The following is a 25,519-nucleotide window of genomic DNA, read 5'->3' as shown; positions in this document are numbered from 1 at the left end:
AGATGTTAGACTTAAGTCCTTATGCAAAAAAAACCCTAACGATTGGAGTATAACTAACTATGGACATTGAAGGCATTTAGTTGTGCAATTTATCAGAATTAAGCGAGACCTTTAAAGTTTTAAATTTTGAAATGGAGTTTCTAATATTAATTGAATAATTTTAATTTATTTATTTTCCATTTTTCAGGGCAAAGTTAATATTTGAAAGGAATATTTTCTTTCAAAGAGATTTTACATTGCTATAAATTTTTTTGGAAATAAATTTCTCTGGGCATTTTTGGTTAGAAAAATTTTTTTTTGGTAATTTTTGGAAAAAAAAATTGTTTTTGGTCATTTTTGGAAAAAAAAATTTTTTGGGCATATTTGGAAAAACAAATTTGTTGGTCATTTTTGGAAAAAATTTTTTGGTCATTTTTGGAAAAAAAATTTTTTTGGTCATTTTTGGAAAAAAAATTTTTTGGTCATTTATGAAAAAAATTTTTTTTGGTCATTTTTGGAAAAACGATTTTTGGGCATTTTTGGAAAAAAATTTTTCTGATCTTTTTTGGAGAAAAACTTTTTTGGGCATTTTTGAAAAAAAAATTTTTTGGTCATTTTTGGAAAAAATTTTTTGGTCATTTTTGGAAAAACAAATTTTTTTGGTCATTTTTGGAAAAAAAATTTTTTGGTCATTTTTGAAACAAAATTTTTTTGGTCATTTTTGGAAAACAGATTTTTGGGCATTTTCGGAAAAAAATTGTTTTGATCTTTTTTGGAGAAAAACTTTTTTGGGCATTTTTGAAAAAAAAATTTCTTGGTCATTTTTGTAAAAAAAATTTTTTGCGCATTTTTGGACTAAAATTTGTTTTGGTCATTTTTCGAAAAAAAAATTTTTTTGTCATTTTGGGAAAAACATTTTTTTGGGCATTTTTAGCTAGAAAAAGTTTTTTGATAATTTTTGGTCAAATTTTTTCAATCCAAAAATGCTCAAACAAATTGTTTTCCAAAAAAAATGTATATTAAAGTAAAAATCTTTTTCAAAAAAAAATATTCCTTTTAAATGTTAACTTTGTCAAAATAATCTGAAAGGGAGTGTTTTTCAAATACTTATTTTTTTCTTGAGCTACCCCAGACGTTATTGCTTTTGTTTTTTGACCATCCGGTGTGTTCTACAGCAGTTCACGCTCACTCAGGTAGCTCTGGAGAATCCTTAGCAGGTATGCAGGTATTCAAATCTTTTCTTGTAGTGCCTTTATAAGGTATATCCATCCTAGGCTGTTAAAAGCATTTCGTACATCAAGCGTTGCCAGGACGGTGATGCGGTTCGGGTAGTTGGGCGGCAGTTAGCACAAAGAAGAGACGTTTACTGAATTCGAAGATATAAAATCATCAAATGGAGTCATTAAATCTAATAAAGAACCAATAAATTGGTTATAAAAAATACTGGGTGTTAAGTGTTAAATTTGTTGTTGGGCTGCTTCCCCAATTTGAACTGCACGTCTAAATATTTTCTGGCTCTGAGCGACGAATGAATTTCTATGATATCATTTTTCAGGTCAAAAATTAATACGTGACCTTTTCATTTCTTATCCAAGAGGTAACCACTAGGGAAAATATGTTTCTATCATCTAATAGTTCATAACTCGAGGGAATATCGAGCCAAGCACTAACCGAATGGCTGTCAGGCGCAAATCACTTGTCGAAATTCCGATTGATTTGAGACCACAGATATTGATTGAGAAGAGGAAAAATTTCGAAGAGAATATCGCATAAAATAAGGTTTGTCAATTAATTTCATTTAACAAATCAATCACTCTAAAATTCGTCATACGCCCGACAATTGCGCCTAGCACCTGTTGCGCCAATGTTAATATTTTTATTTGTGGTTCTCCCTATAATGGGACAATTTGCACACACCGGGTATTATTTTTATAAGTTTCGCATTTCCTGGTTTCCAATTTACATTAATAGGCATTGCTTTCAGAACTTGGTGCCAACTATTGCTCCTCCCCAGTGTTGTCATTGTTTACCTTGCTTGGCATTAAAAATTCATTAAAGACACAACCAAAAAAGACAAAAAGGGCATTTATTATTACACCCACATACACACATAAAAATAAGCAAGCATACCCGCCTCTTCCATATTTTAAATCAACTCTTGTGCTGTCCCAATGGCAGAGTGATTCCTCCAAACTAAATTTGACAAAGAGTTTTTGCAGAGAGAATCACTCAAAGTGGTGGCCCTGGCGCCTTTGTGTGGCCTTCGTTTGTTTTCCTTGATATTCTTTGTGCACACAACTATTACTTTGACGTTAGTGTTTATGTGTTTGTTTTACTTGTTGCATGCATACATATATACTGGTTTATATGTATATTTTTTATGCTTCCTTGAGCACTTTGAACTTTCGTCTCTTTCAAGTTTTCAAATTTGATTTCAAGAAATTTCAAATAGAAGTAATACAGCAAAGAGCTAAGGGGAACAGGCCGCAAATGAATCAGGGGACTGAACCTGGTTCCATTTGTTGATTATATGCTTTATATATATATTAAATTCAGGTGATTATTGTATACTATCTTTATGTGCAGCCAGCGAGACGTTTTGGTATAAAAAATCCATCACGCTTTCGAAAACCTCTTTAATCAATTTCATTGAGTTTTATTACCTCCTCTGGTAAAATATTTTTACCCAGCTGTTTGTGCCACTTATGCGTCAATGCCGGGCAGGATGCCAACACATGACTAGCGATCTAGCTTCCTCACTATAGAACCAGCAAGTTTCGTTGGACTTTATTCTCAGGTTAGTAGGATAATAAAATTGTACATCTGTCTACTTGACAAATTTCAAGGTTGACGTGAAAAAGGGTGACATCTAAAAATTATTCACTACTGCCATCTAGGCATCACTTTTGAAAACCCCTTTATAAAAAATATGCTCAAACAATTTCGTTTTTTAATTGTTTGCCCTGATAAGGTTTTAGTTTTTCAAATTTCGTGTCTTGAGTAAAAAAAATTATATCTAAAATTATATATCATATCCTCTGAAGCCATTAGGCCTATCGAAAAGTTCAGTATGCACTGCTAAGAGGGAATTTTATTATATTTGTTTTGCTATAATTCATCCTAAGATTGTAACACATCCATGATTGGGTTAGTGTAGGTATATCTGGCTAGTCTGAATAGATCACACATAGATCACAAATATCCGTAGTGTTACCACTGTTTTTGTAGTGATGTTAAATATAATTCGCGATACGTGGCTGGGAAAGTTTTAAACTTTCCAATTCAACAACTTCAGAGATGGAAAGTGTACCGATCCTAGGCAGTTGTAACGAATTCTGCTCATGAAAGCAGCATTTCTTCTTTGCATAAGTTACACGCATCGTTCTGGACCAATGCCAATTAAGCTGCGTGATATGGAGTGAGCAAATTTCCCGTCAGTACTCCAACCAATATTTTGCATTCCTTTCTTGGGAGTGATAAAATAAAGTTAGTCGTTTTCGTGTTGCAAGTTCATAGCATTATTTTGGCAATCCTGTGAAATTTTGAGGCTTTCCATATAGACTGTTCCAGAGTTAGTTCCTCTTCTAGATCCGTCGTCAAAACCGAGAGTGAGGAATTATGTTCGACGCATGCATCCTAAGCAAACGAGTGCCTGCCTTAGCAAGCTAGTCAACTCCCTCTTTTACCTCTACTCCTTTGTGCCGTGGTACCCAGTAAATTGTGACCTGCCTATTCTCTCTGAGCTATTCGATTTTGGATCTATAGCACGCATTCCGAGCTAGTCATTACGAGCATTATTGCTTTAATAGTAGCTTGACTATCGATGAAGTTGTTTGTGCAAGTGTCGAGGGGAGTAAACTCCTACGCTAATTTCCGCATAGATCTCAGCTTTAAATATGCTCCAGTGATTAGGAAGCCTGAAAGACTTTTGTAGTTTAAACTACGGGCAGAAGACAGCCGCTTCTACTTCCTTCCGTCAATTGTATGCATGGTAATCGGATTCTAAGCCCTTTTGCTAGACACTCTCTTCTATTACAAAACCAGGCTTCCTGTCAAAGTTTACTGTGTCCAAAAAGTCTTTCTGATAATTGTATAGTCATCCTTAGTCTTAGTTCAAATACTTTTTTTTAATCTGAATAACTGTAAATTACAAATATCTCTAAAACTTGGCCTTAAAAAAATTAATTCAATTTTCTAAATCAGCCAGCGACTCTACATAGAAATTGTATAGAAGCATCGGTGGAAATTTTTTATTTAAACTGTAAAATAGTAGAAAAAAAAGTTCCACCAAAGCTACATCGTCACCAATGAAGTTGAAGTGAATTGCTGGCGACGATACAAAATCAGTTAATACAGTGGTTCTCAAACTATGCATCGCGTTATCCTGGAGCATTGCAGTGCTATCCTCAGAGCCTATAGATACGGCACACAGAGGTTGCCTGCAAGCAATGAGTGTAAATAAGAGTATTGAGAAAAATTCAAAAATACTGTTGGTAGGTCCTACAACAACAATATGTATTACTTTATATTTACTGCATTTTCAACGCAGCTGCTAACAGTGCAGTGGAAAAGAGAAGTATTTTTAACAAATCGCAGCAGGAATCGAAATACTGGCTAATTAATTGCAGCGTTTCAAGAGGCATTGCCATTAAAAAAAAAAAAAAATAAAATAGGTTATACGAAGAAGAAAATATACGAGCATTTTTTGTGCTTCTTGCAAGAAAAATTCTCCCAAGAACTGGGAACAAGTTTGCTATTGACAGCAATAAAATATTTATCGGAATTAAGACGCGATTTTTGCAAATATTTTCCAAAAAATCTTGAGCAATTCCGCTAGATTAGAAATCAATTGTCTCACTCTTAATTTAAGTATAAGTAAAATTAGAAGTAAAAGTAAAAGCAAAAGTAAAAGTAAAAGTAAAAGTAAAAGTAAAAGTAAAAGTAAAAGTAAAAGTAAAAGTAAAAGTAAAAGTAAAAGTAAAAGTAAAAGTAAAAGTAAAAGTAAAAGTAAAAGTAAAAGTAAAAGTAAAAGTAAAAGTAAAAGTAAAAGTAAAAGTAAAAGTAAAAGTAAAAGTAAAAGTAAAAGTAAAAGTAAAAGTAAAAGTAAAAGTAAAAGTAAAAGTAAAAGTAAAAGTAAAAGTAAAAGTAAAAGTAAAAGTAAAAGTAAAAGTAAAAGTAAAAGTAAAAGTAAAAGTAAAAGTAAAAGTAAAAGTAAAAGTAAAAGTAAAAGTAAAAGTAAAAGTAAAAGTAAAAGTAAAAGTAAAAGTAAAAGTAAAAGTAAAAGTAAAAGTAAAAGTAAAAGTAAAAGTAAAAGTAAAAGTAAAAGTAAAAGTAAAAGTAAAAGTAAAAGTAAAAGTAAAAGTAAAAGTAAAAGTAAAAGTAAAAGTAAAAGTAAAAGTAAAAGTAAAAGTAAAAGTAAAAGTAAAAGTAAAAGTAAAAGTAAAAGTAAAAGTAAAAGTAAAAGTAAAAGTAAAAGTAAAAGTAAAAGTAAAAGTAAAAGTAAAAGTAAAAGTAAAAGTAAAAGTAAAAGTAAAAGTAAAAGTAAAAGTAAAAGTAAAAGTAAAAGTAAAAGTAAAAGTAAAAGTAAAAGTAAAAGTAAAAGTAAAAGTAAAAGTAAAAGTAAAAGTAAAAGTAAAAGTAAAAGTAAAAGTAAAAGTAAAAGTAAAAGTAAAAGTAAAAGTAAAAGTAAAAGTAAAAGTAAAAGTAAAAGTAAAAGTAAAAGTAAAAGTAAAAGTAAAAGTAAAAGTAAAAGTAAAAGTAAAAGTAAAAGTAAAAGTAAAAGTAAAAGTAAAAGTAAAAGTAAAAGTAAAAGTAAAAGTAAAAGTAAAAGTAAAAGTAAAAGTAAAAGTAAAAGTAAAAGTAAAAGTAAAAGTAAAAGTAAAAGTAAAAGTAAAAGTAAAAGTAAAAGTAAAAGTAAAAGTAAAAGTAAAAGTAAAAGTAAAAGTAAAAGTAAAAGTAAAAGTAAAAGTAAAAGTAAAAGTAAAAGTAAAAGTAAAAGTAAAAGTAAAAGTAAAAGTAAAAGTAAAAGTAAAAGTAAAAGTAAAAGTAAAAGTAAAAGTAAAAGTAAAAGTAAAAGTGTGATAAAAGAAAAAATAAAATGAAGAGTTGCGCTTTGAGACACTTCCACGACCTTTACACAAAAAGAAAGAAAATCTCATTATATTACATAACCTCTAAGTCGTATATAGAATCGTGATTTTTGCACCCTTAAGACTGAATATCTTGAAAATCTGAAGTTATGGGGCTGTTCTGAGTTTAGTCTTGATTTCGGTTTATGGAAAATGCTTGCAAAAAGTACAGTTTGAATTTTGGTCAGAAATTCGTGTCCGTCGTATTATTTTACTGGTTGCTGTGCCGCACTTATGCTAAATAAGCTTTCATGCTTCGGAAAACAGGTCACAAATTAATTTTGAATAAAAGCATTCAGTGATTACTTCTAAAACTTCTCTGCAGAGCGTGGCGACGAAAAATAGTTTGAGAATCCCTGCACTAATGCATCAAACAGATAGCCAATTTGCGCAGGTGTTGGCCAAATAAATTGTTCGATTGAATAAAATGATTGGATTTTTTTCGGCATATTTTGCTGAATATTTTTCTGGCACACGAACAAATCCCTCAGCAAACAAATGCAATAATCATTGAGAGAAATAGCAAACAGCAGCCAACCAATGCGGCCAACCGCGCAACTCAGCAAACAAACTCTCCAAAAAACAGTTGCCAACAAACCAACCAACCAACAAGTTAGCCAACTGCCCAGCACAAGTGGGCCAGGCAACGCAAAGCCAAACAGGCGAGAAATATGTGAATCGCTGCTGCAAACCGCATATTTAGCCTAACAAAATATAAGTTGACCACAAGAGCATGCAACATATGCGCCACATGCCACAGTGCAACATGCAACAAGAAGACATGAAGGGAAATAACTAAAAAACACAAAAAGCAAAAAATACAAACGAAACAGAAACAAGAAGAGGAGGTGAAAGTAAATGGAAAAAACTGACAGAGAAAAACCGCCAACTAAAAAGGAAGCTAATTTTTGAATACGAAATACAAGTAAAAGAACAGGAAATAGTGGCAGCGAGTGGTCGAACATGTGAGGCGAGGATAAATGGGCTATTCAGCAGCAGGGTCGTGCTAGGAAATAACTTTGCAAGCGTAGCATTTAAATTCATTCACCACAAACAGAAAAAACCGCAAAAACTTCATATGCGCGCACACACACACACAGCCACACGTGAAGTAGCAGAAACAAGTTTTAAGTTGTAAATAGCAAATGGCTTGGACACTGGAGACACTCGAGGTCAATGATGGCTATGCGCGCATTAGGGAACGAAGGGATATGTTGCTCTCGGAATTGTGGCATGTTTTGCTGCACTGCTGCGGCTTAACGCGGTCTCAAAGCATTTTGTTAACGACCGGTGACATAACCGTAGCAAATGTTGCCAAAAATACGAACATAAGCATATGAATATGTATTCAAGTATGTGTTATATACAGTAAATTGTGCTCAATTGCGCATCTCGCTTAAGCAGGTAAAATAATGCAGTTATCAGTAATATTGCACTTAAATTAATTTAAGAAAAAATTGGCTTATACGATTTTTTACATTTTTACTTGCCTTGTTATATTTTCAAAGTATGTATTTATTAAACGGGACGCATTGTGTTTTTATCCGATGATTTATTGTTTAATCATTGTAAAAAAATCACATTAATAAAAAAATTGCTTTGCCCACCGTAGCCAAATGAATTGGTACATGACTGCCACTCGGAAGTGTGTAGGTTAAAATTTCCGTGTAAGAAACACCAAAAAGGAAATGTGTTTTTTTAATAGCAGTTGCCCCTCAGCAGGCAATGGATAAGCTCCGTATGTATTTCTGCCAAGAAAATAACACTCATAAAAACCACTTGCCTTTCGGGGTCGGCATAAGACGCACACCTAACAGAAGTGTACGCGCCAATTATTTATTTTATTTTTTAATTTAAAAAAATAACCCCGTTTCGCCCTGATTAACGGCCAAGAAGGCTTTCCGGTGTGTTTTGGTGAAATGGGAAAATAATCATCTACTAGGGGAAACTCCTAACGGGGCACACACACAGTTTGAAACTCCACCGCTAGCAAACTGACCAGCAGACGATCAACCAAAAGCAACCAGAATTGGGATATGGAACTGGTGTTGCGTTTCATTAAGACACCCCAAGTACGCACGCATCTTTAATATCGCATCATAAGTTCCAAGCGCTTGGATAGGAGGATCTATCGCGTCTGTAGTAAGTACAAATTTTGGCATCAAGCGACTATCATTTTCTCAGGAGGAACTGGTTACTGTTTTCCCACAGAAACTGCTACAATTTTTTTTTTATATGAACACCCAGTAACACCACGCCAAATAAAAATTAAAAAAAATCAATCCGATTTTTGAGACACTTCAGACTTGCACTTCTTTTACCAATATTCATCAATTATATCAAATGTGCAATAAAATAGAAATTTTTGATTAATATTGATATTATAACTGTTTAATGTTACAAAGTTTGAAATTTGTCTGACAATTTTTTGATTTTTTTCTTAATTAAATGCTATTTTAGGATGTAAAAATATTGATTAATTCTACAGTTCATTGCCTTTGGCATCGATTGCTGCTTAGAGGCTGGAAGAAATGAAGTCAATCAATGAATGTGGAAATAGAATAGCCAATTTTCCCGAATTTCCTTAATTTTTTCCATTGTGTCATGTCTGTTCCTATTCTTATTATAAAAGGCCAAACATTTTCAATGGTGTTTAGATTTAGACTTAGAGGTGGCCAAGGTAGCACACTTTGATTTTTTACTCAAAAATTTTATAAGTCGCCAACCCTTGTGATATGATGGGTTATCATATTGTAAAATTCTGTCGTTTGTTGAGAAAAGGGTGTTTGACTGCTGTGAACGATGGCTCCTTCCTCAAACAAAAAATTTCTCCAATTCCATTCCTCAACCCCAAAAACTTATCTTTTCCATCCTTACTCCCGCATATTATTTGCATTGAGGCTGCCGCTAAAACAAGCAAAAAACAACGAAAAACACAGAGTTAAACATTGCATCAGTGGCGCCAGCAAGAGGAAGCGGGCTACAGCGATAGCGCAGACATACAAAATTTAGCAAAGTCCTCAACCATCTGAGCGACCCTTCTGCCAGAAAAATGTGTGACACAGATGGCGCTCCAAGCCAACGCATGACTGGGTCTTGTCGATGCCCAAGCTCAAGAGAGGAGCGAACAAGGAAAAAAGAATGAATTTTAAAATAAAATTTGCCGGCCAACTCTTCTAAACATTTGAAACCTTTCTATAAATTTTAAAAAGCCTTTGAATTTACTGAATACAAATAAAATGTATTTAGCAATAAACTAAAAAAAAAATATCAGATACTACTGAAGAGACCTTAAAGGTCTTTTTTGAGTAAGGATAACTTTATTTTCTTACATAATCTTGAATACAGCAAACGATTTTTCTTCGACTCTTTTTTAAAGAGATTCTCTTTACATTCAGTTTTAGAAACAAGGATGGATTTTTAGAACTCTTTATATACCATCTATTGGACGCAACCATAACACTTTTATTTTAGAAAACGCATGCGGCAAAGTCAATTTGCCATGCATACAATGCTCTTTAAATAGTTCAAAAAAATTTGGTATTTTCTTTTGTTTTAATGGGCATTTAATGCTTTTTGTGTATCCCAAACGAGCAGTTCCGAGAGAGAGATTTGACTGCTCGAAAAAGAAAAAGAAAAGCAAACTTAAAAAAAATTTAAATAAGGCGAAGAAGACATTTCTACGCAGAAATAATCACCAACATTGACAAAAATCGCAATCGCCAATGTGACCAGATGGTAAAAAATAAAGCTAAGTATAACAGACCAAACTATTGTAACAAAAAAAATTTATTTTACATAATTATGAACATCAATGTGACGAAGAAATGTGAGGAAAAAAGAATGAAAACTCCGCGGATAGAAAACAAAAAAATAAATGCTGCATGAATTTACGAAAATGTTAATTTGGTCAAACTGATCCCCAATTCGGCTAGTGTGACGTCACGAAAATCAGCTGATATTGTCAAATTCGCTGAGAGCAAAGTAACGGGACTACGATAGCTGTACTAATATATGTACGTATAATATATGTTGAAAGTATTTTTCTCTGTTCACAAAACTCACCAGCTGCTTTACCAATTTTTTTGAAATTTTTATTGTGGATTCTCATTACCTTAGGGGAGAAAAATTGTCAATTTGTTTAGGGCTCGAGACACCTCTATACAAACTCAAATTACCATATTGCATATCTCTGGAAGTAATTGTGGTAAAATATTCTCATTTGGTATGGAGACCTAAGTCATTAATTCTATACCAATGGAGAAAAATAGTGATTTTTGGAAAAGCGGCATGACACTTCCCATATAAACTGAAATTTCCATACTGCAAACCGCTGGAAGGTTTTGCGGTAGAGTATAAGCTGGTATGACTACATTTTCTAATGCAATCAAACTCAGATATTTATTACTATTCCTATTCATGATAGCAAATTTCAAACTCCCAAAATTATGATGAAATTAAAATTTTGTTTTGAAGAAACTCTCAATCATTTGGGTTACGGGACAAAAGTTATGTAACGAAATGACGCATGTGTAATCCAAATATAATAACCCAAATTATGTTGATTTTGTTGTAAAATACAACTAAGACTTGGTAAAAGTTTCTCACTTGCCCGAAGCAATCAAAATAAATATTCGATAAAACTAAAATTTTTTCCCATTAATGAGCAATGATCCGTAATTGTCTCGAATACTAAATAAATAATAAAAAGTTAACACAATTAAGCACATTTTACGGTATTTCGAATGTATGTGACTGTGAGGGCAACATAAGCAATGATAGCACACAATTGACGATGAGGATGGCGCAAAAGACGACAGCCGAAATAGAAACCCGAAAAACCACTAGGTTGCGAACGGAAACTTACTTGGACAGTTGCCTTGGGAAAACCGGAAATTGTAATGTAGGCGCGCTCTTTCTGCGTCAGATTGCCGCCATAGGTAGACAGGTAGGCGAATGCCAAACGGAACTGGAAATACAGAAAGTAAGAAAATGCTTAGCAGGCAAGGATTAGCCAAAACAACGGTGAGTAAAGAGTATTAAAGGCATATATAAAATTAAAAATTAAATAGAAAATGTTAAAAATATAAAATATAAATAAATTTAATCATTATAAAAAAAATAATACGGAATATGATGTATAAAATGTCTGCTATGAATAAATAAAAAAATGAATAACTCCGCCACAAATGTTGCACAATTTCCTGTTATAAAAATATTACTGTGCGCTGCAAGCAACGCCGTTCCGCGGCCACTTCAGCAGCAAAAAGCCGTTTAAATTGCTTGTCAACTATTGCAAGTGGTGTTTCGGCTTTTTGTGACAGCGACTAACAGTACACCAACAACATCTTAATTTATTGTTGCAACCGGGTAGCAGCAAACGGCAAAATGGCGGTGTGTGTGTGCCACACCATCGCCATGCTACCCACCGCATTGTACAAATAAACCGAACCGCAAAATAAATTTGCAAAATGGCAAAAGTTGTTGCAAAACTCGACTGTTTAATTACCAAACTTCCGAGCAGCACCAGCAGTGCACCGTAGCCGACGACTCGGCCATCCAACACAGCGAAATTAATTTCTTTGCCGATGAGCGAGAATGAGACAGGCTTCAGGAATTTCCACAAAAGGTCAAGACGCGCGGGTACCGATGACTGAAAATAAATAAAAAATACAAAACAATGAATACAAGAATGGCAGAGATTCAAAGAAGAAAGTGTTTGAAAATAAATGAGATGCTTATGAAAATTGCAGACGGGGAAAATTTAGCGGTAATTGAGCAGGAAATATTCATCAGCCAAATGCATACATACAAACAGGGCGCGAAAAACCTTTGCGTAGGCAACATTTTGATCTGTTTTTACTATTTGCATTTATTTTTTTGCATATGCAGTAGTTTTGTATAAAATTATAGCTTATTGTTTAATAAAAACTGTATAAATTTAAGTTTAAACTTTCAATAAAAATAGAAAAATTCCAAAAACCTATCATCTACCCATGCCCAATGCCCATATTCGATAGACTCGATGGATTTCGATAACTCTTTGAGCCCATTATAATCGACGAGGCTTATCCGCAGGCAACAGTCTTTGCGTCGATTGAATCTTATACGGGAATAAATGCAAATCAATGCGGATAATCCGTTGTAAAGTGGTCCGAGCAATGCCCAACTGCTGAGAACGGCGATTTTGGGATGTCCTTGGCGACGCCTTGGTCGGTTTTGATTTGGCCTCTTTGGATTAGAAAGAGCATCACCAGTCGAAAACCTTTCGTACAAACGTTTAATGGTGTTCTTAGAAGGCGCACTTTTCACATTATTTAGTTTTTTATACGCACGTTCAGTTTTCACAATTGACTTCTTTTGCTGAATGTAAATTTCAACAATTTGGAAGCGCTCGCGTGGCTTGTACTGTTCCATGGTAAAAATCTGCTTGAACTGACGCTTCCAACGCGGTATGTCATTAAGCGAACTGACGTCTCTGTCAAAAGATACAGGGTTGACAGATGGGTCCGTCGAATATTGGCAACCCTGTGTATTCCACGGCTTTTAATTAGCACTTATAGAAAAAAAATGTGTGCGCAGTTTTGTAGTTCATTAAATTTTATTATAACAAAACACAGGTCTGAAGTTGCTAAGAACTCCTACTAATTCTTTTTAACTTTTTTCCTAACGCTTGTGCGCGTTTTTTCCATATAATAAATGCACGACATTTTTTTCTGTTTTCCAGCACCTTGGTTTTAATACTACAAGGTGGCGCAAAATTAATCACTCTAGAGGAAAATTTATTACTTCTGATTCTGGAAAATGCAGGATGGCTACAGAGAAAAAGCTCTGCAGTGTCGTCATTCTCAAGACAGGATAGGCATATCGACGGGAGGACTGTCTACGACCTCCATGATAGCCATATGCTGACCCAGACGTTGTGCGTTGAGATTACACCCACCAGTACTCTCAGGTCCTTTCTGCTAAGTTTTAGGAGAAAGATTGCTGTTTCCTGTTTGGTTCTTTCACAAAGCACTTGGCAAATAGGCACGAGTTCAACTCAGACCAACGACCTCTGTGGGTAGACCTCATGAAGTCGTTAAACCATAGTTGAATCGATGCGGAATTGACAACTAGAAAGGGTTCAGGGCCTAGTGGCATACTGGCAGAGCTTTCATTAGCCAGTTTAGCAGCTAACTCCTTCCCTGTAATACCACAATGTAGCGCAGGAGTAGTTAGTGTCTTCGTCTATATACCGTCCAGATCTGCTACCATCACTTGTTTTGGATCCGTCGGTGTAGAAAGTGTGCTGATATCCCGTTAATAGGTTATCTGGACTTAACCATTGATCTCTATCTGGGATCAAAACCTCATACTTCCTACCGAAGCAAACGACAGGCACCCGATTGTCCACTGGCATCGAGAACAGTGTGCACCGCTCCGACAACTGGTGGTATATCTGACAGTGGCCAGTGCTTACTTCATTTCCCCAGACTCCTTTTAATTTGAGCCTGTACACCGCCTTCATCGATTTCTTTCGAATTTGAAGATCTAGAGGTTGCAAGTTCAGAATGGCATTAAGGGCAACTAGACAGCTGCTACGAAGCGCGTTAAGACAAAAAAGAGATTTCCATCACTCAAAATAATTTTCTATTTTTATTTAGTAAAAAATTTATTCAAACATACGATTTAATGATTACGTGGTACTCCCGTGATATGAGTGGGTGTTACACTTTTAATTATTTTGTGCATATCTGAAACGGGAATAACAAAACAGACAATTTTGAACACCCCTTATAATAAAATTAACTAACCAAAATGCATACAAAACACACTTTTTTATGAGTGAACCAAAAATTTAAAAGAGGGTAAGAAAAAATCAGAAAACAAAAATTGGAAAAGAAAACGGATTGTATAGGGTGGGCCATGTAAAATTTGCTTTTTGAATCGGCTATAAAAAAAAAAACTAATTAATATTTTTTCAAACTTTGTTTTTTATTTTGAAGATTGAACATTGTGATTTATGAAAGAAAAATAATATCGTTCGAATGATTGCCACGACTGGCTTTACAGTAGGCCATTCGATCAACTCAATATTTAAACACATTTTCAATTGTTTGGGTTCCAATTTCATGAATGGCAACTTCGATTTCGTGTTTTAAAGCATCAATCGTCTCTGGATGGTTTGCATAGCATTTGTCCTTAATGGCTCTCGACAAAAAATAGTCCAACGGGCTTAAATCACAGCTCCGAGGCGGCCAATTGATATCGGAATTTCGGCTGATTATACGGTTTTCAAAAACGGTAGCCAAGAGTTCGAGTGTAACTTTGGCAGTGTGATAAGTTGCACCGTCCTGTTGAAACCAAATGTCATCCCTGTCATCCTCTTCAATTTTTGGAAACAAAAACTCGTTGAGCATGTGACGGTAACGCTCGCCATTTACTGTAACCGCGGCTCCTCGCTCATTTTCGAAAAAAAATGGCCCGATGATGCCGCCAGACCAAAAACTGCACCAAACAGTGACTCGTTGTGGATGCATTTGATTCTCTACAGTAACGTGTGGATTTTCTGAGCTCCAAATCCGACAATTTTGCTTATTGACGTAGCCACCGATGTGAAAATCAGAAAAGAAGGAGAAGTCTCACCACTTTGGAAATAGGTTTTCAATATTTCCCAATTTTGTTCAAGCGTATAGCGTCCCATTTCGTAAATGTCAATTATGAATACATTTGACATGTAATTTTTGTTACCATTCTCAAAAAAAAAGGTGGTTCAAAAAGCAAACGCTATATGGCCCATGCAACTTTTTTTTTTTGGTTCGAAGATCGACATACATAAGAATAAAGTAATTAAGTTAGGTTAGGCTATACAAAACCCTATTTTTTTTTAATTATGGGTTGGGGATAAGTTACCAGATGATTACTTACAGGGAGTCTTAGTAACTGTGCGAGAAACCTAAGTGAGTGCCGAAACAATAGGGGATTTATGTTTCTATCTATCCCATTGAAAGTTTTTACAAGAGTACTCCTTGATAGCATAAAAAAGAAGCTTGACACCGCAATGCATGGGATTCCGGCCACACCGTTCTTGTCTCGACCAAATCAATACGTTAAGAATAATTGTTGAGCAGCCGGAAGAATGGAAACCAGCTTTGCACCTTTTTTTCGTTTTCACTACATTACCGCTTTCAACAACTTTTAGGGAGGATGCATCTGGAACGCCCTATATCGTTAAGGTATCGCACCGAAAATCATCCAGCTGATTAAAGTCCTGTACAAGAGCAATAGCTTCAAATGAAGAGTTGAACATAATAGAAGTCTATCGTCCACCTTTTTATTTTTATTGCTTAACCGATTACATTTTTATTTTTACTTAATCAGTTAATAAAAATCATCAATAAAATATAACTCAGACCCGGTTATTACATACTTAAATAGTCCATCTTGGAGATCCTCACTTCACACTATATTTTCTGGCCATGTTATCTACTCCACATTTAGTATAATAATAATTTATAATATACTAGCTGTATCCAGCGCGCGTTGCTACGCCAACAACTAAAATAAATGTAAGAAAAATAAATTTAAAGAAAAATCAGTACGCAAATATTAAATTCATTCTAAACCATTTTTTTTTTGATTTTGTTTATTTCGAAAAAAATTGTGACATTACAAAGTTTAGTTTCAATTCGATGTTTATTGAAGTGCTGTGGGATACACAAAATTTCTGTGGTGCGCAGGCGAATAAATCAGAAGGTTTTCCGACACGTGAGCAAGCCACATAGAGCTTTCCATGAAAGAAGCATGGATACTCCAAATTTAATCCACACACTTGGAGCGATTGTCCTTGTACTTCGTTAATAGTCATTGCGAAAGCGAGTCGCACCGGGAACTGTAAACGTTTGAATTCGAATGGCATATCTGTCGCGATCATTGGGACACGAGGCAACAGTACGTCTTCACCTTTGAATTTTCCAGTCAAAATTATTGCTTCGATAATATTGTTCATCATTTTCTTGACTGAGAGTATGGTTTCGTTGCCAAGTCGTGGTGGATTTATGTTTCGAAGAAGAATGATGGGTATGCCAATTTTCATTATCAGAACGTGCGGCGGATTGTCTGGCAAATCAAGCGATTTCTCGAATTCAGTTGGATAGTTGAAAACCTCGTCAAGACTCTCCACAGTATCAATGTACGTTATCGTTTCACTGGGTACTCCATGCTGAATGATGAAGTTGATGGTATTGCCATCGATGGTTTTGGCTGCTAATATAGCACGCGTACTCGCGTACTGAGCCACTGATGGTTTTTGTAGTTTTGTGCAGTGTTTGGGAGAACTTTTTACATCAATACGTCGATGCTTTCTGTGATCTTACAGAAGTTTGCTGGCAGGGTGATACATTGTGTAGATTCATCAATTTCCCTTCGCCCATGTCCAATATCCTATAATTCTTTTGCAAAATTTCCAGCCGAAGCATCCCGTTACAGTTGTACACGCAAGTTAGTTTTCAAAGAAAATTTCTGTAAATGGCGCCATAAAACTGATGATTTAAGACATACATTAAATTGCTCAGCGGGTATTGAACATGTCATATTCGTTTCGGGGCAGAAGTTGCTACTATGCAATGCCACCTGGTGGCGAGTGGCATCAATGAGCATATTCTACAAACCTTTTCCGTGGAAAAAATCATACATACACTTTTTTATGTAAAAAGATAATAGTTTTTGCTATTTTTTTCTGTACCTAATTATGTTTTGTACTCAGCAGAAATACTTTTCCAGCTGGCCTACTTTCATATACCGCCAAAGTGCAATTATCGGTTTTATAAATTTCAAAACGCAAATACAAATCGCGGTACATTCTAATTTTTTTGCTCCTCGAATTATTCCAACTAAAGTAATTCGCTCTTCTCCTAATTTTGGTGTTGCTGATTTGCTGCTAAAAAGTTTTCTGTCACTACATTTCTTCCCGCACCAAAGTTTGGTTCAATAAATGTTAGGACAAAAAACTCACTCAAAGTAAGTAAGGATTGTCTTGTTTCGTGCGTTCCCAAATACGGGAATCCACTGACAATAAATTTACTTTGTATATCAGATGCCAATCAAAATTTTATGCCAAACTTGTCGCGTTAATTTGGCCTTTACTGCGTGCACTGGAATCTCGCTTTGGTAGGAAATAATTGTTCATAGTTCGTGATGTCTTTTCCCGGTGCGTTGGAATTCTGGCAAGTGTCTGGCATATAAAAGCAAATTTATCCGTTTGTAAACGTAAAGTCCATTCATTTCCTTTATCGAAGCGGGTAAGTTCCGGGTAATATCCGTAATTTCTTTTCAGTACGCATTTCAAATATATCCAAGAATTACCAATAAGAAAATAAAAATACAAAATTCTGAAAATTTGAGAAAAAACTTTAACGGCATTTTCCATTTCGATTGGTGGGTATTTATATTGTAAGTAAAGGGTTTTTAATAAGAGGTGTTATTTTCACATTCAAAGAAAAATCCTATTTTTTAATACGAATGATCGGATGTTTACTTCATTCTAAAGAGGAAGGTATGCCGTTAATAGTGAAAATGACCACCACGCTTATCCTTTTCATGAAATTTTCCATAACCGAGTTGCAAAGTGGCTGCCCTATGTCCTCGTTAGCCTCACAAACTACAACTATGAGATCTTGAATCGACCCTGGGCTGTTGGCGTAGACCTTCTCTTTCAAAAAAATAGAAATGGGAAGTGAAAATAATCTAGAATATTATTAAGTAATTGAAATTATAAAAATTTATAATATTATCAAAAAATATCACTTGAGTTTTATAGAGAAAATCTTGCGCACATTTGACATAGCCTGTCATTTTGACTGGCCCTTAGTTTTAGTGTTAAAAAATTGCCTAGAGACTATCCATTAATGCTTAATTACATTATTTAAAAGTTTCTCAAGGCATCGAAAAGCAAAACTTACGTAACAAAGTCCAACTTAGTATGCAACGAACACAATTGTTGCTATCTACGTTCTCACTTTCTACCGCGTAAGACTATAACAAATTGAATTGTTGGCTATCGGCACCAGTGTCAGAACGGCCACTTTTTACCACAGCTGACAAAGTTAATCGGCCACTTAATAATGCAATTGGATTCCCTTGTATTGTTTACCACCAAACAGAGAGCTTTGCGTTTGTGTTTTTGTACACTTTTTGCCGACTATTATCTTGTTTATGCCGCACTCTATTTCTCATCGTCAGCTAATGTCGACTTTTTGCACCAATGGGCCACTAAACTGAGAGGAAAGTTCAAAAACAAACAAAAACATTTGCATTTCCTAACAATTAAAAGTGTTGACCATTTTCCGTTTGTTTCTATTTTCGTTCATTGTTTACCACTCAGCTCAATTGCAGCCCCACTCAGCCTACCTGCTAGCTCATACGCCTACTGGTATGGCATATAAACTGACTGGCTGCAGCACTAGAAGAGTTAGGAGCTGGGCTGTAAAACAACTCTTGCTTTCTTGACTGCCTGACTGCTCGAGCGCCTGCCTTTCTTCTTACACGCTTCATCGGCACTTTGGTTGACTGCCACTTACACTTCCGTCAAGTGTCTAATGAATGGCATGGAACACACACTTGGCCTGTTAAAAGGCAAAACACTGACGGCACACACACAAACACAGAGTCAAAGTGACACACACAAAAAATGTGAAATAAAAAATGGTGTCAGCCAGGCCAAGTGGGTTTAGTTGCGACCAAAGCAAGTTGAGCGACAAACAAATATATGATATGGCCAGCAATGAAGAGCCACTTTTGCAGCTGTAAAAGACAACAATCAAAAACAACAAGAAGAGTCAGAAAAAAAAGATTAAACTTAAGAGTGAAAACAACACACTGGCATCAATTCAATTGTATTTTTTCTTCACTTTTCAGCACAAAACTATTTTTCCTAACACCCAGTTTGCTTTGGCAGCACCAACAACAAACAAGAAGTAAACAATGATATGTAAAAGCTCTACATGCAAACACTAATACCAGCACAGCTTTTTTTTTGTACACTATGTGGCTCTACCCTCTTCTGGCGACCGAGTCGTATGAGCAACACAGCCGCACACTTTACTGCTTTTATTTATAGTGGGAAATGCCAAAGCAATGACAAAACAAATCAACTGTCATAAGCTTCATTGCATTGTGAAGTGTCAACAAAATGTGAAAGCACACATCAACATAGGCAGATCTTGAGCTGGTGGAGGGAAGTTGGAAGGCGTCCTTTAAAGCAAATTCTAGCACGCCATGGCTTCAGATTCATAGCAATTTTTTTATTGCCAGATTTTTTATTATTCGCTCGTTCGTTTAAGAGTAGTCAGTGTAGTACACACACGTATTTATAAATATTTTTCTTGCATGTTTTACAATAGTTTTGGAGTTTAACCAAATAGATTACATGAATGTTACGTATACGCAGTGTCATATCGATTAAGTGGGTTTAAGTAAATAAAGTAAATTAAGTTATTTAATTTAGTATTTAATGTGTGCAAATTCATTCCGTGTGCATCCTAGTCCAGCTACGCAACGGAATAATCTTGAAAATAATACTTTTACTGGAAGCTCAGCATTGAGTAAGGATTTAGGAAAGCAACAGTTGTCTTATATTATTAAGGGACGCCATTTGCTGGGTAATTGACTTCTCAAACAAAGCCAAATCAATAATATTCAATGTGGCTCTTCCTTGGTAGATTTTAGGTAAACAAAAAAATTTTTATTAGGTGCGCAACTAACTTCTCACTGTTTTTTTGATGAAAATACAACTTTATTCTGAACAAATGGTTACAATTGAATCATTGAAAGTATTGCCCATCGCTAGCTACTACTTTTTCCCATCTTTCGGGTAGATCTCGTATAACGTCGCGGTAAAACTTCATCTGTTGAGGCTAACCACGGATCAAGCCATTTTTTGATGTTATCATATGAATGGAACTGCTGGTCAGTTAGACCTTGTATCATCGATCGGAACACGTGATAAAACGGCGCAATATCTGGAGAATATGGCGGGTGGGGTAGGATTTCCCATTTCAGTGTTTCCAGGTAGGTTTTAACGGATTTGGCAACGTGAGGCCGAGGGTTGTCATGCTGTAGAATCACTTTTCATGCCTCTCCGCGTATTGCGGCTGCTTTTCACGCAGTGTTCGGCTCAACCGCATCAATTGAACTCGATACCGATGAAGTAGATCCCCAGTGATGGTTTCGCTTGCTTCTAACAGTTCATAATAAATAACACCAACTTGGTCCCACCAAATACATAACATAACCTTCGCAGCGTGAATATTCGGCCGAGGCGACGACGTAGAAGTATCACCGGGCAGTCGCCATGAGTTTCTTTTCTTTGGATTGCTGTAATGAATCCATTTGCCATCAGCCGTCAGGATGCGATGAAGAAAACCCTTCATTTTCTCTTTTCTGCCGCTGGAGCAGTTCTTCACAGGCGAAAAAAACGACGTTCAACATTCATTGGTTTTAACTCACAAGGAACCCAAGTCCTCTGTTTCTGAATCATTCCAAAAGCATGCAATCGCTTGGAAATGGATTGGTGGGTAGCTCATAGTACTAAAGGAAGCTCTTCTCGCGTTTGACACGGATCCTCATTGAGCAATGCCTCCATTCAGCGTCTTCGTAGGTTTTTGGCCTTCCTTCACGCGGACGGCCGTCAACATTAAAACCACCGTCTTTGAAGCCATGGAACCAATCTCGGCACGTTGTTTCACTTGAAGCAGCATCTTCATAAACCTTTTGTAGCTCTCAATGCGCTTCAGCCGCCGTTTTTTACGAATGAAAGAGGAACATCAACACTTCCCGCAAATGACGATTATTCGGCACAAAATCAGACATTTTCACAAAATCAAAAGTATATGACACCAAAACAAAACTCCTAATGTGTCGAAGCAGTTTATTTACGATATGTCTAAGCTTGGTTTATGACTTTTAGGTTATGTTTGAATCGATTAGCACACACTGCTGCCTAATAATTCATGGTGATATTAGATTAATTAGGTGAAAATATGTCTCTGCTTTTACTTAGGGAGTGACAGTAAATTGAAAACTTTGAGGCCGTTCTTCAAATTAGTCTGGTTTTATTGGATTATGAGAAAAGAAGTGGTAGAAGCGCCTTCTACAGATTTAAACTTGTGATTTTACAGAAATCCTATAAACTTCGAATTCATGCTTTATGGGATTTAACTACAAATTTTCCACATAAGTGCAAGTGTGCTTTGACCGGTAGAAACGTTCAGATAATTCATTAATTAATTCGACTTACGCGTAGTTGGCTGAAAAAATCTTTAAGCTGTAATTTGGGCTAGCAAACGTTCCCCATACATGTACGGGGAGTGCTGCTGGAGTGACAGTTCTTGGTCAAATATATAGTAAATCCGAGTCGTTCCAGTAACGTAGAACCGACTGTCGGGGGAACGTCGAAGGAGACCGTCAACACCAGTGCATTGGATGTTTACTAGTGTTAAAGGGTAAGGCCACTCACTAAGGTGATGAAAATAGATATATTTTGGAAACTTTTTCTATCAAAAGTTGTTATGGCAAATAGACTAGGCTGTATAACTTATTTTCCTCTAACTGTCACAAAAAAGTAGTTTAACTTTTAGTAGTAGTTTAAATTTTAATTATATTTGTTTGATAGATATTTTGTATGGATATAGAGAAGGAGGTCAATGGAATCGCAATGGACTTGATCAAGTTACATTTACACAAACGTGAAAAATTAAGAAACATTTGACAAATTCATGAAAGATTTGTTCAATTTCGATTGTGCATCAGACGTTAATAAGTCAGCAACACTAAGAGTCAACATCATCGATTTGACTTTTACAAGACTCATTGCACTCGAAACACTCCCTTTCATTTCCTACTTTTCTTATCATTTCATATCGTAGAGAATAGATTCGAACATTTGATATGTCCATATGATTCGTATGTATCTTTACATATAGATTTGATCTTTTTATTTGAAAATTGCACGAAATTGTATATATGCATGTTTATATACATACATATGTATATAAACACATCATTGTTATGTATATAAATATAATAACGCACAAACACACAAACCAAAACACAACAAACATAAAATAACATAACATAACATAACATAACATAACATAACATAACATAACATAACATAACATAACATAACATAACATAACATAACATAACATAACATAACATAACATAACATAACATAACATAACATAACATAACATAACATAACATAACATAACATAACATAACATAACATAACATAACATAACATAACATAACATAACATAACATAACATAACATAACATAACATAACATAACATAACATAACATAACATAACATAACATAACATAACATAACATAACATAACATAACATAACATAACATAACATAACATAACATAACATAACATAACATAACATAACATAACATAACATAACATAACATAACATAACATAACATAACATAACATAACATAACATAACATAACATAACATAACATAACATAACATAACATAACATAACATAACATAACATAACATAACATAACATAACATAACATAACATAACATAACATAACATAACATAACATAACATAACATAACATAACATAACATAACATAACATAACATAACATAACATAACATAACATAACATAACATAACATAACATAACATAACATAACATAACATAACATAACATAACATAACATAACATAACATAACATAACATAACATAACATAACATAACATAACATAACATAACATAACATAACATAACATAACATAACATAACATAACATAACATAACATAACATAACATAACATAACATAACATAACATAACATAACATAACATAGCATAACATAACATAACATAACATAACATAACATAACATAACATAACATAACATAACATCCAGTTCAAACAAGGTAATGACGCATGAGCAAGATAACAACCCATTTTTGGTGCGTGCAGCCAGCAACATCGAATTATAAGACGTTATCACGCCAAAAAATTGTTTACCCAGAATAGTAAACCTGCGTCTGGATAGAGCAGGACAATGGCACAGACGTTGCAAGATTGTCTCTTCCTCGTCCTTATCTAGACAACTTCTACAGAAGTCATGTGTTTGCACACCTATCCTTTGGGTGTGCCTACCTATTAGGTAGTGCCCCGTTATGACTGAGATCAGTGTGCTAAGACTATGTGCATTTTGGCTTAGCAGAGATTCTGTGCGATTTTGCAGGTGGCTTCATTACGTCATCTTTCGTTTGCTTTCCTTACAATTTCTTCAAGGATAAAACGCTTACATGCTTGTAAGGGTATCCTTATGTCATTGTCTATGTACTCACCGGTCAATTTGGTGCCGAGTCTCGCTATTTCATCAGCTCTACAGTTACCTTCAATGTCGCGATGGCCAGGAACCCGTATTATCCTTAACCCTTAACTACAGACGGCCGGTATTTTTTACCGGTAAGCAGTTTAAATTCTTCAATTTAGTGGGATCTCTTTTAGTTACGCATTTATACGTTTATGTACCTTTTCGGGACTTAGTATAACTTTGCTTGCTGAAGTATCAGTTGTGTGCAGTGTCATTTGTTTAATTTATCACTATCTAAATTTTGTAACCGGTAAAAATTACCGGTGGTCTGTCTTGACGTTTGTGTATTTTTATTTCATGTTATAATTAAACTGGATAACAGCTAATTTTATGTATATTATAACTCTGCCATTTTATTTTAGAATAAAGTCATGGATGGAAGAAATAGTCCAGGCCCTTCAAAGAGGGTTAAAATAGGAAAAGAAAATTTTGAAGAAGCTGTGGAAAGATGGCTGAAAGAAATTAATTCTGATGTAAGTGATTTAGATTCAGATTCTGATTATGTGGAAAGCGGCCATGACACTGAATCAGAAATAGAAGCACATGATAATCCACCTACTGATGTATGTGAAAATATTAGCTGTTTCTATGGTAAAAGTCGGTTTAAATGGTCAAAAGATCCTGCAGTACCTAAGCATTCCAGAACATTGCAACATAACATTGTTGTCAAGTGCCCAGGCGTTAGAAGTCACACGGCACATGCTGCAGATCATGAGGAAGTTTGGAACCTATTTTTTGACAAAAATATTCTTAATATCATTCTTCGTTCAACCAATGCAAAAATTGCGAAAATAAGGCAGAGATATAAAAACGGCGAAAACATGTCGGATCTTCGAGATTTAGATCTCTTAGAATTAAAATCATTTCTGGGATTACTAATTTTAACTTCGATATTTAAATCCAATCACGAAAATATTCGATCAATTTTTGCTACGGATGGAAGTGGCCGAGATATTTTCAGATACCAATATGTTTGCAATGCACCGATAGAATTTGTAAGGAATGTGTAACTTGAATTTTTGACCAAATTTACCTCTTGCAGATTTTTTTTCAAATGCATATTTTTCTGTTTTATTGTTATATTTTGTATCTGAATACGTTATCTTTTAAGTTTCTGTAATAATATGAATTCGTGTTTTGTTTAAATGTTTTTTATTGTCGTTTTTTTTACAACCTTAAAAAAAATTTTAAAAACAGTAACTGAATATATGTTTCTTAAAAAATTTGTGCGGTTTTATTAAAGTAAACAGTTTTACAACTTTTCCTAGATATTTATATGCTAGAAATATATATCAGATATATATTAAATAAATTTTTCAGTTGCTTTGCAAAAATTTTATAAATTTAATATAACCGGTAAAAATTACCGGTGGTCTGTACTAACGTTCATATAATTTGACGTCTGTAGTTAAGGGTTAAGCAAAATGACTCAGCCATCTCGTTAAGAGTTGTGCGGATTTTATGGCTACCTTGGAGGGTGTCGACTGTGTTGTGAGGGATATTGTCGCCGCTTAACTATCAGTGCAAATGTAGATGTCATTTGCAGATATCCCATCACACTGTACCAGTGTCCCGGCTCTCATTATTGCCATCAGTCCAGCCTGAAAGACACTAGAGTAGTCGGGGAGCCCAAAACTGAAGGAGATCCCCAGATGTTCGGAGTATACCTCCGCCCACCCTGCCATAATACAAATATAATAAAATCAAAATTTGCAGTCAGTTCGACAAAATTTGTTCGGGTAATGAGTTCAGCGAACTTTAGAAATGTAGTTTTCAGAAAAAATGCGAGTATTTGGGCCGAATTCAAAATAGAAGTATTTAAATCTATTTCACTAATCATTGTCTTTTTTAAGGTATTAGCCATGATTTGATAATAAAAATTTTACTCAGTAAGCAGCTTTCTCGTTTCCGCTTCACAAATCGGCTCTCTTACCAAGACACTCGGTTACTAGCTGAATTCGAGAACTTAAAAATCGTTGTTTCTTATGATATGGCGATTTTAAAAGCATTCAAAAG

The 25,519-nt window shown here is 34.8% G+C and overlaps 1 protein-coding gene across 4 annotated transcripts in view; it reads right to left on the bottom strand.

Annotated features, from left to right (window-relative positions):
- Window positions 1–25,519, bottom strand: part of LOC129240873 (sodium/hydrogen exchanger 9B2) — a 239,695-nt gene that overhangs the window by 6,590 nt on the left and 207,586 nt on the right. For all 4 annotated transcript variants that reach the window (XM_054876932.1, XM_054876924.1, XM_054876942.1 and 1 more), the window contains 2 exons: window positions 11,617–11,760; window positions 10,975–11,076 (listed from right to left, as the gene is read on the bottom strand). In XM_054876932.1, coding sequence (XP_054732907.1) covers window positions 10,975–11,076; window positions 11,617–11,760 — 246 coding nt within the window. The remainder of the gene's footprint in view (window positions 1–10,974; window positions 11,077–11,616; window positions 11,761–25,519) is intronic.

This window comes from Anastrepha obliqua, chromosome 1 (genome assembly GCF_027943255.1).
Source record: "Anastrepha obliqua isolate idAnaObli1 chromosome 1, idAnaObli1_1.0, whole genome shotgun sequence".
NCBI lineage: Eukaryota > Metazoa > Arthropoda > Insecta > Diptera > Tephritidae > Anastrepha > Anastrepha obliqua.
This window is presented reverse-complemented; position numbering and strand designations above follow the sequence as displayed.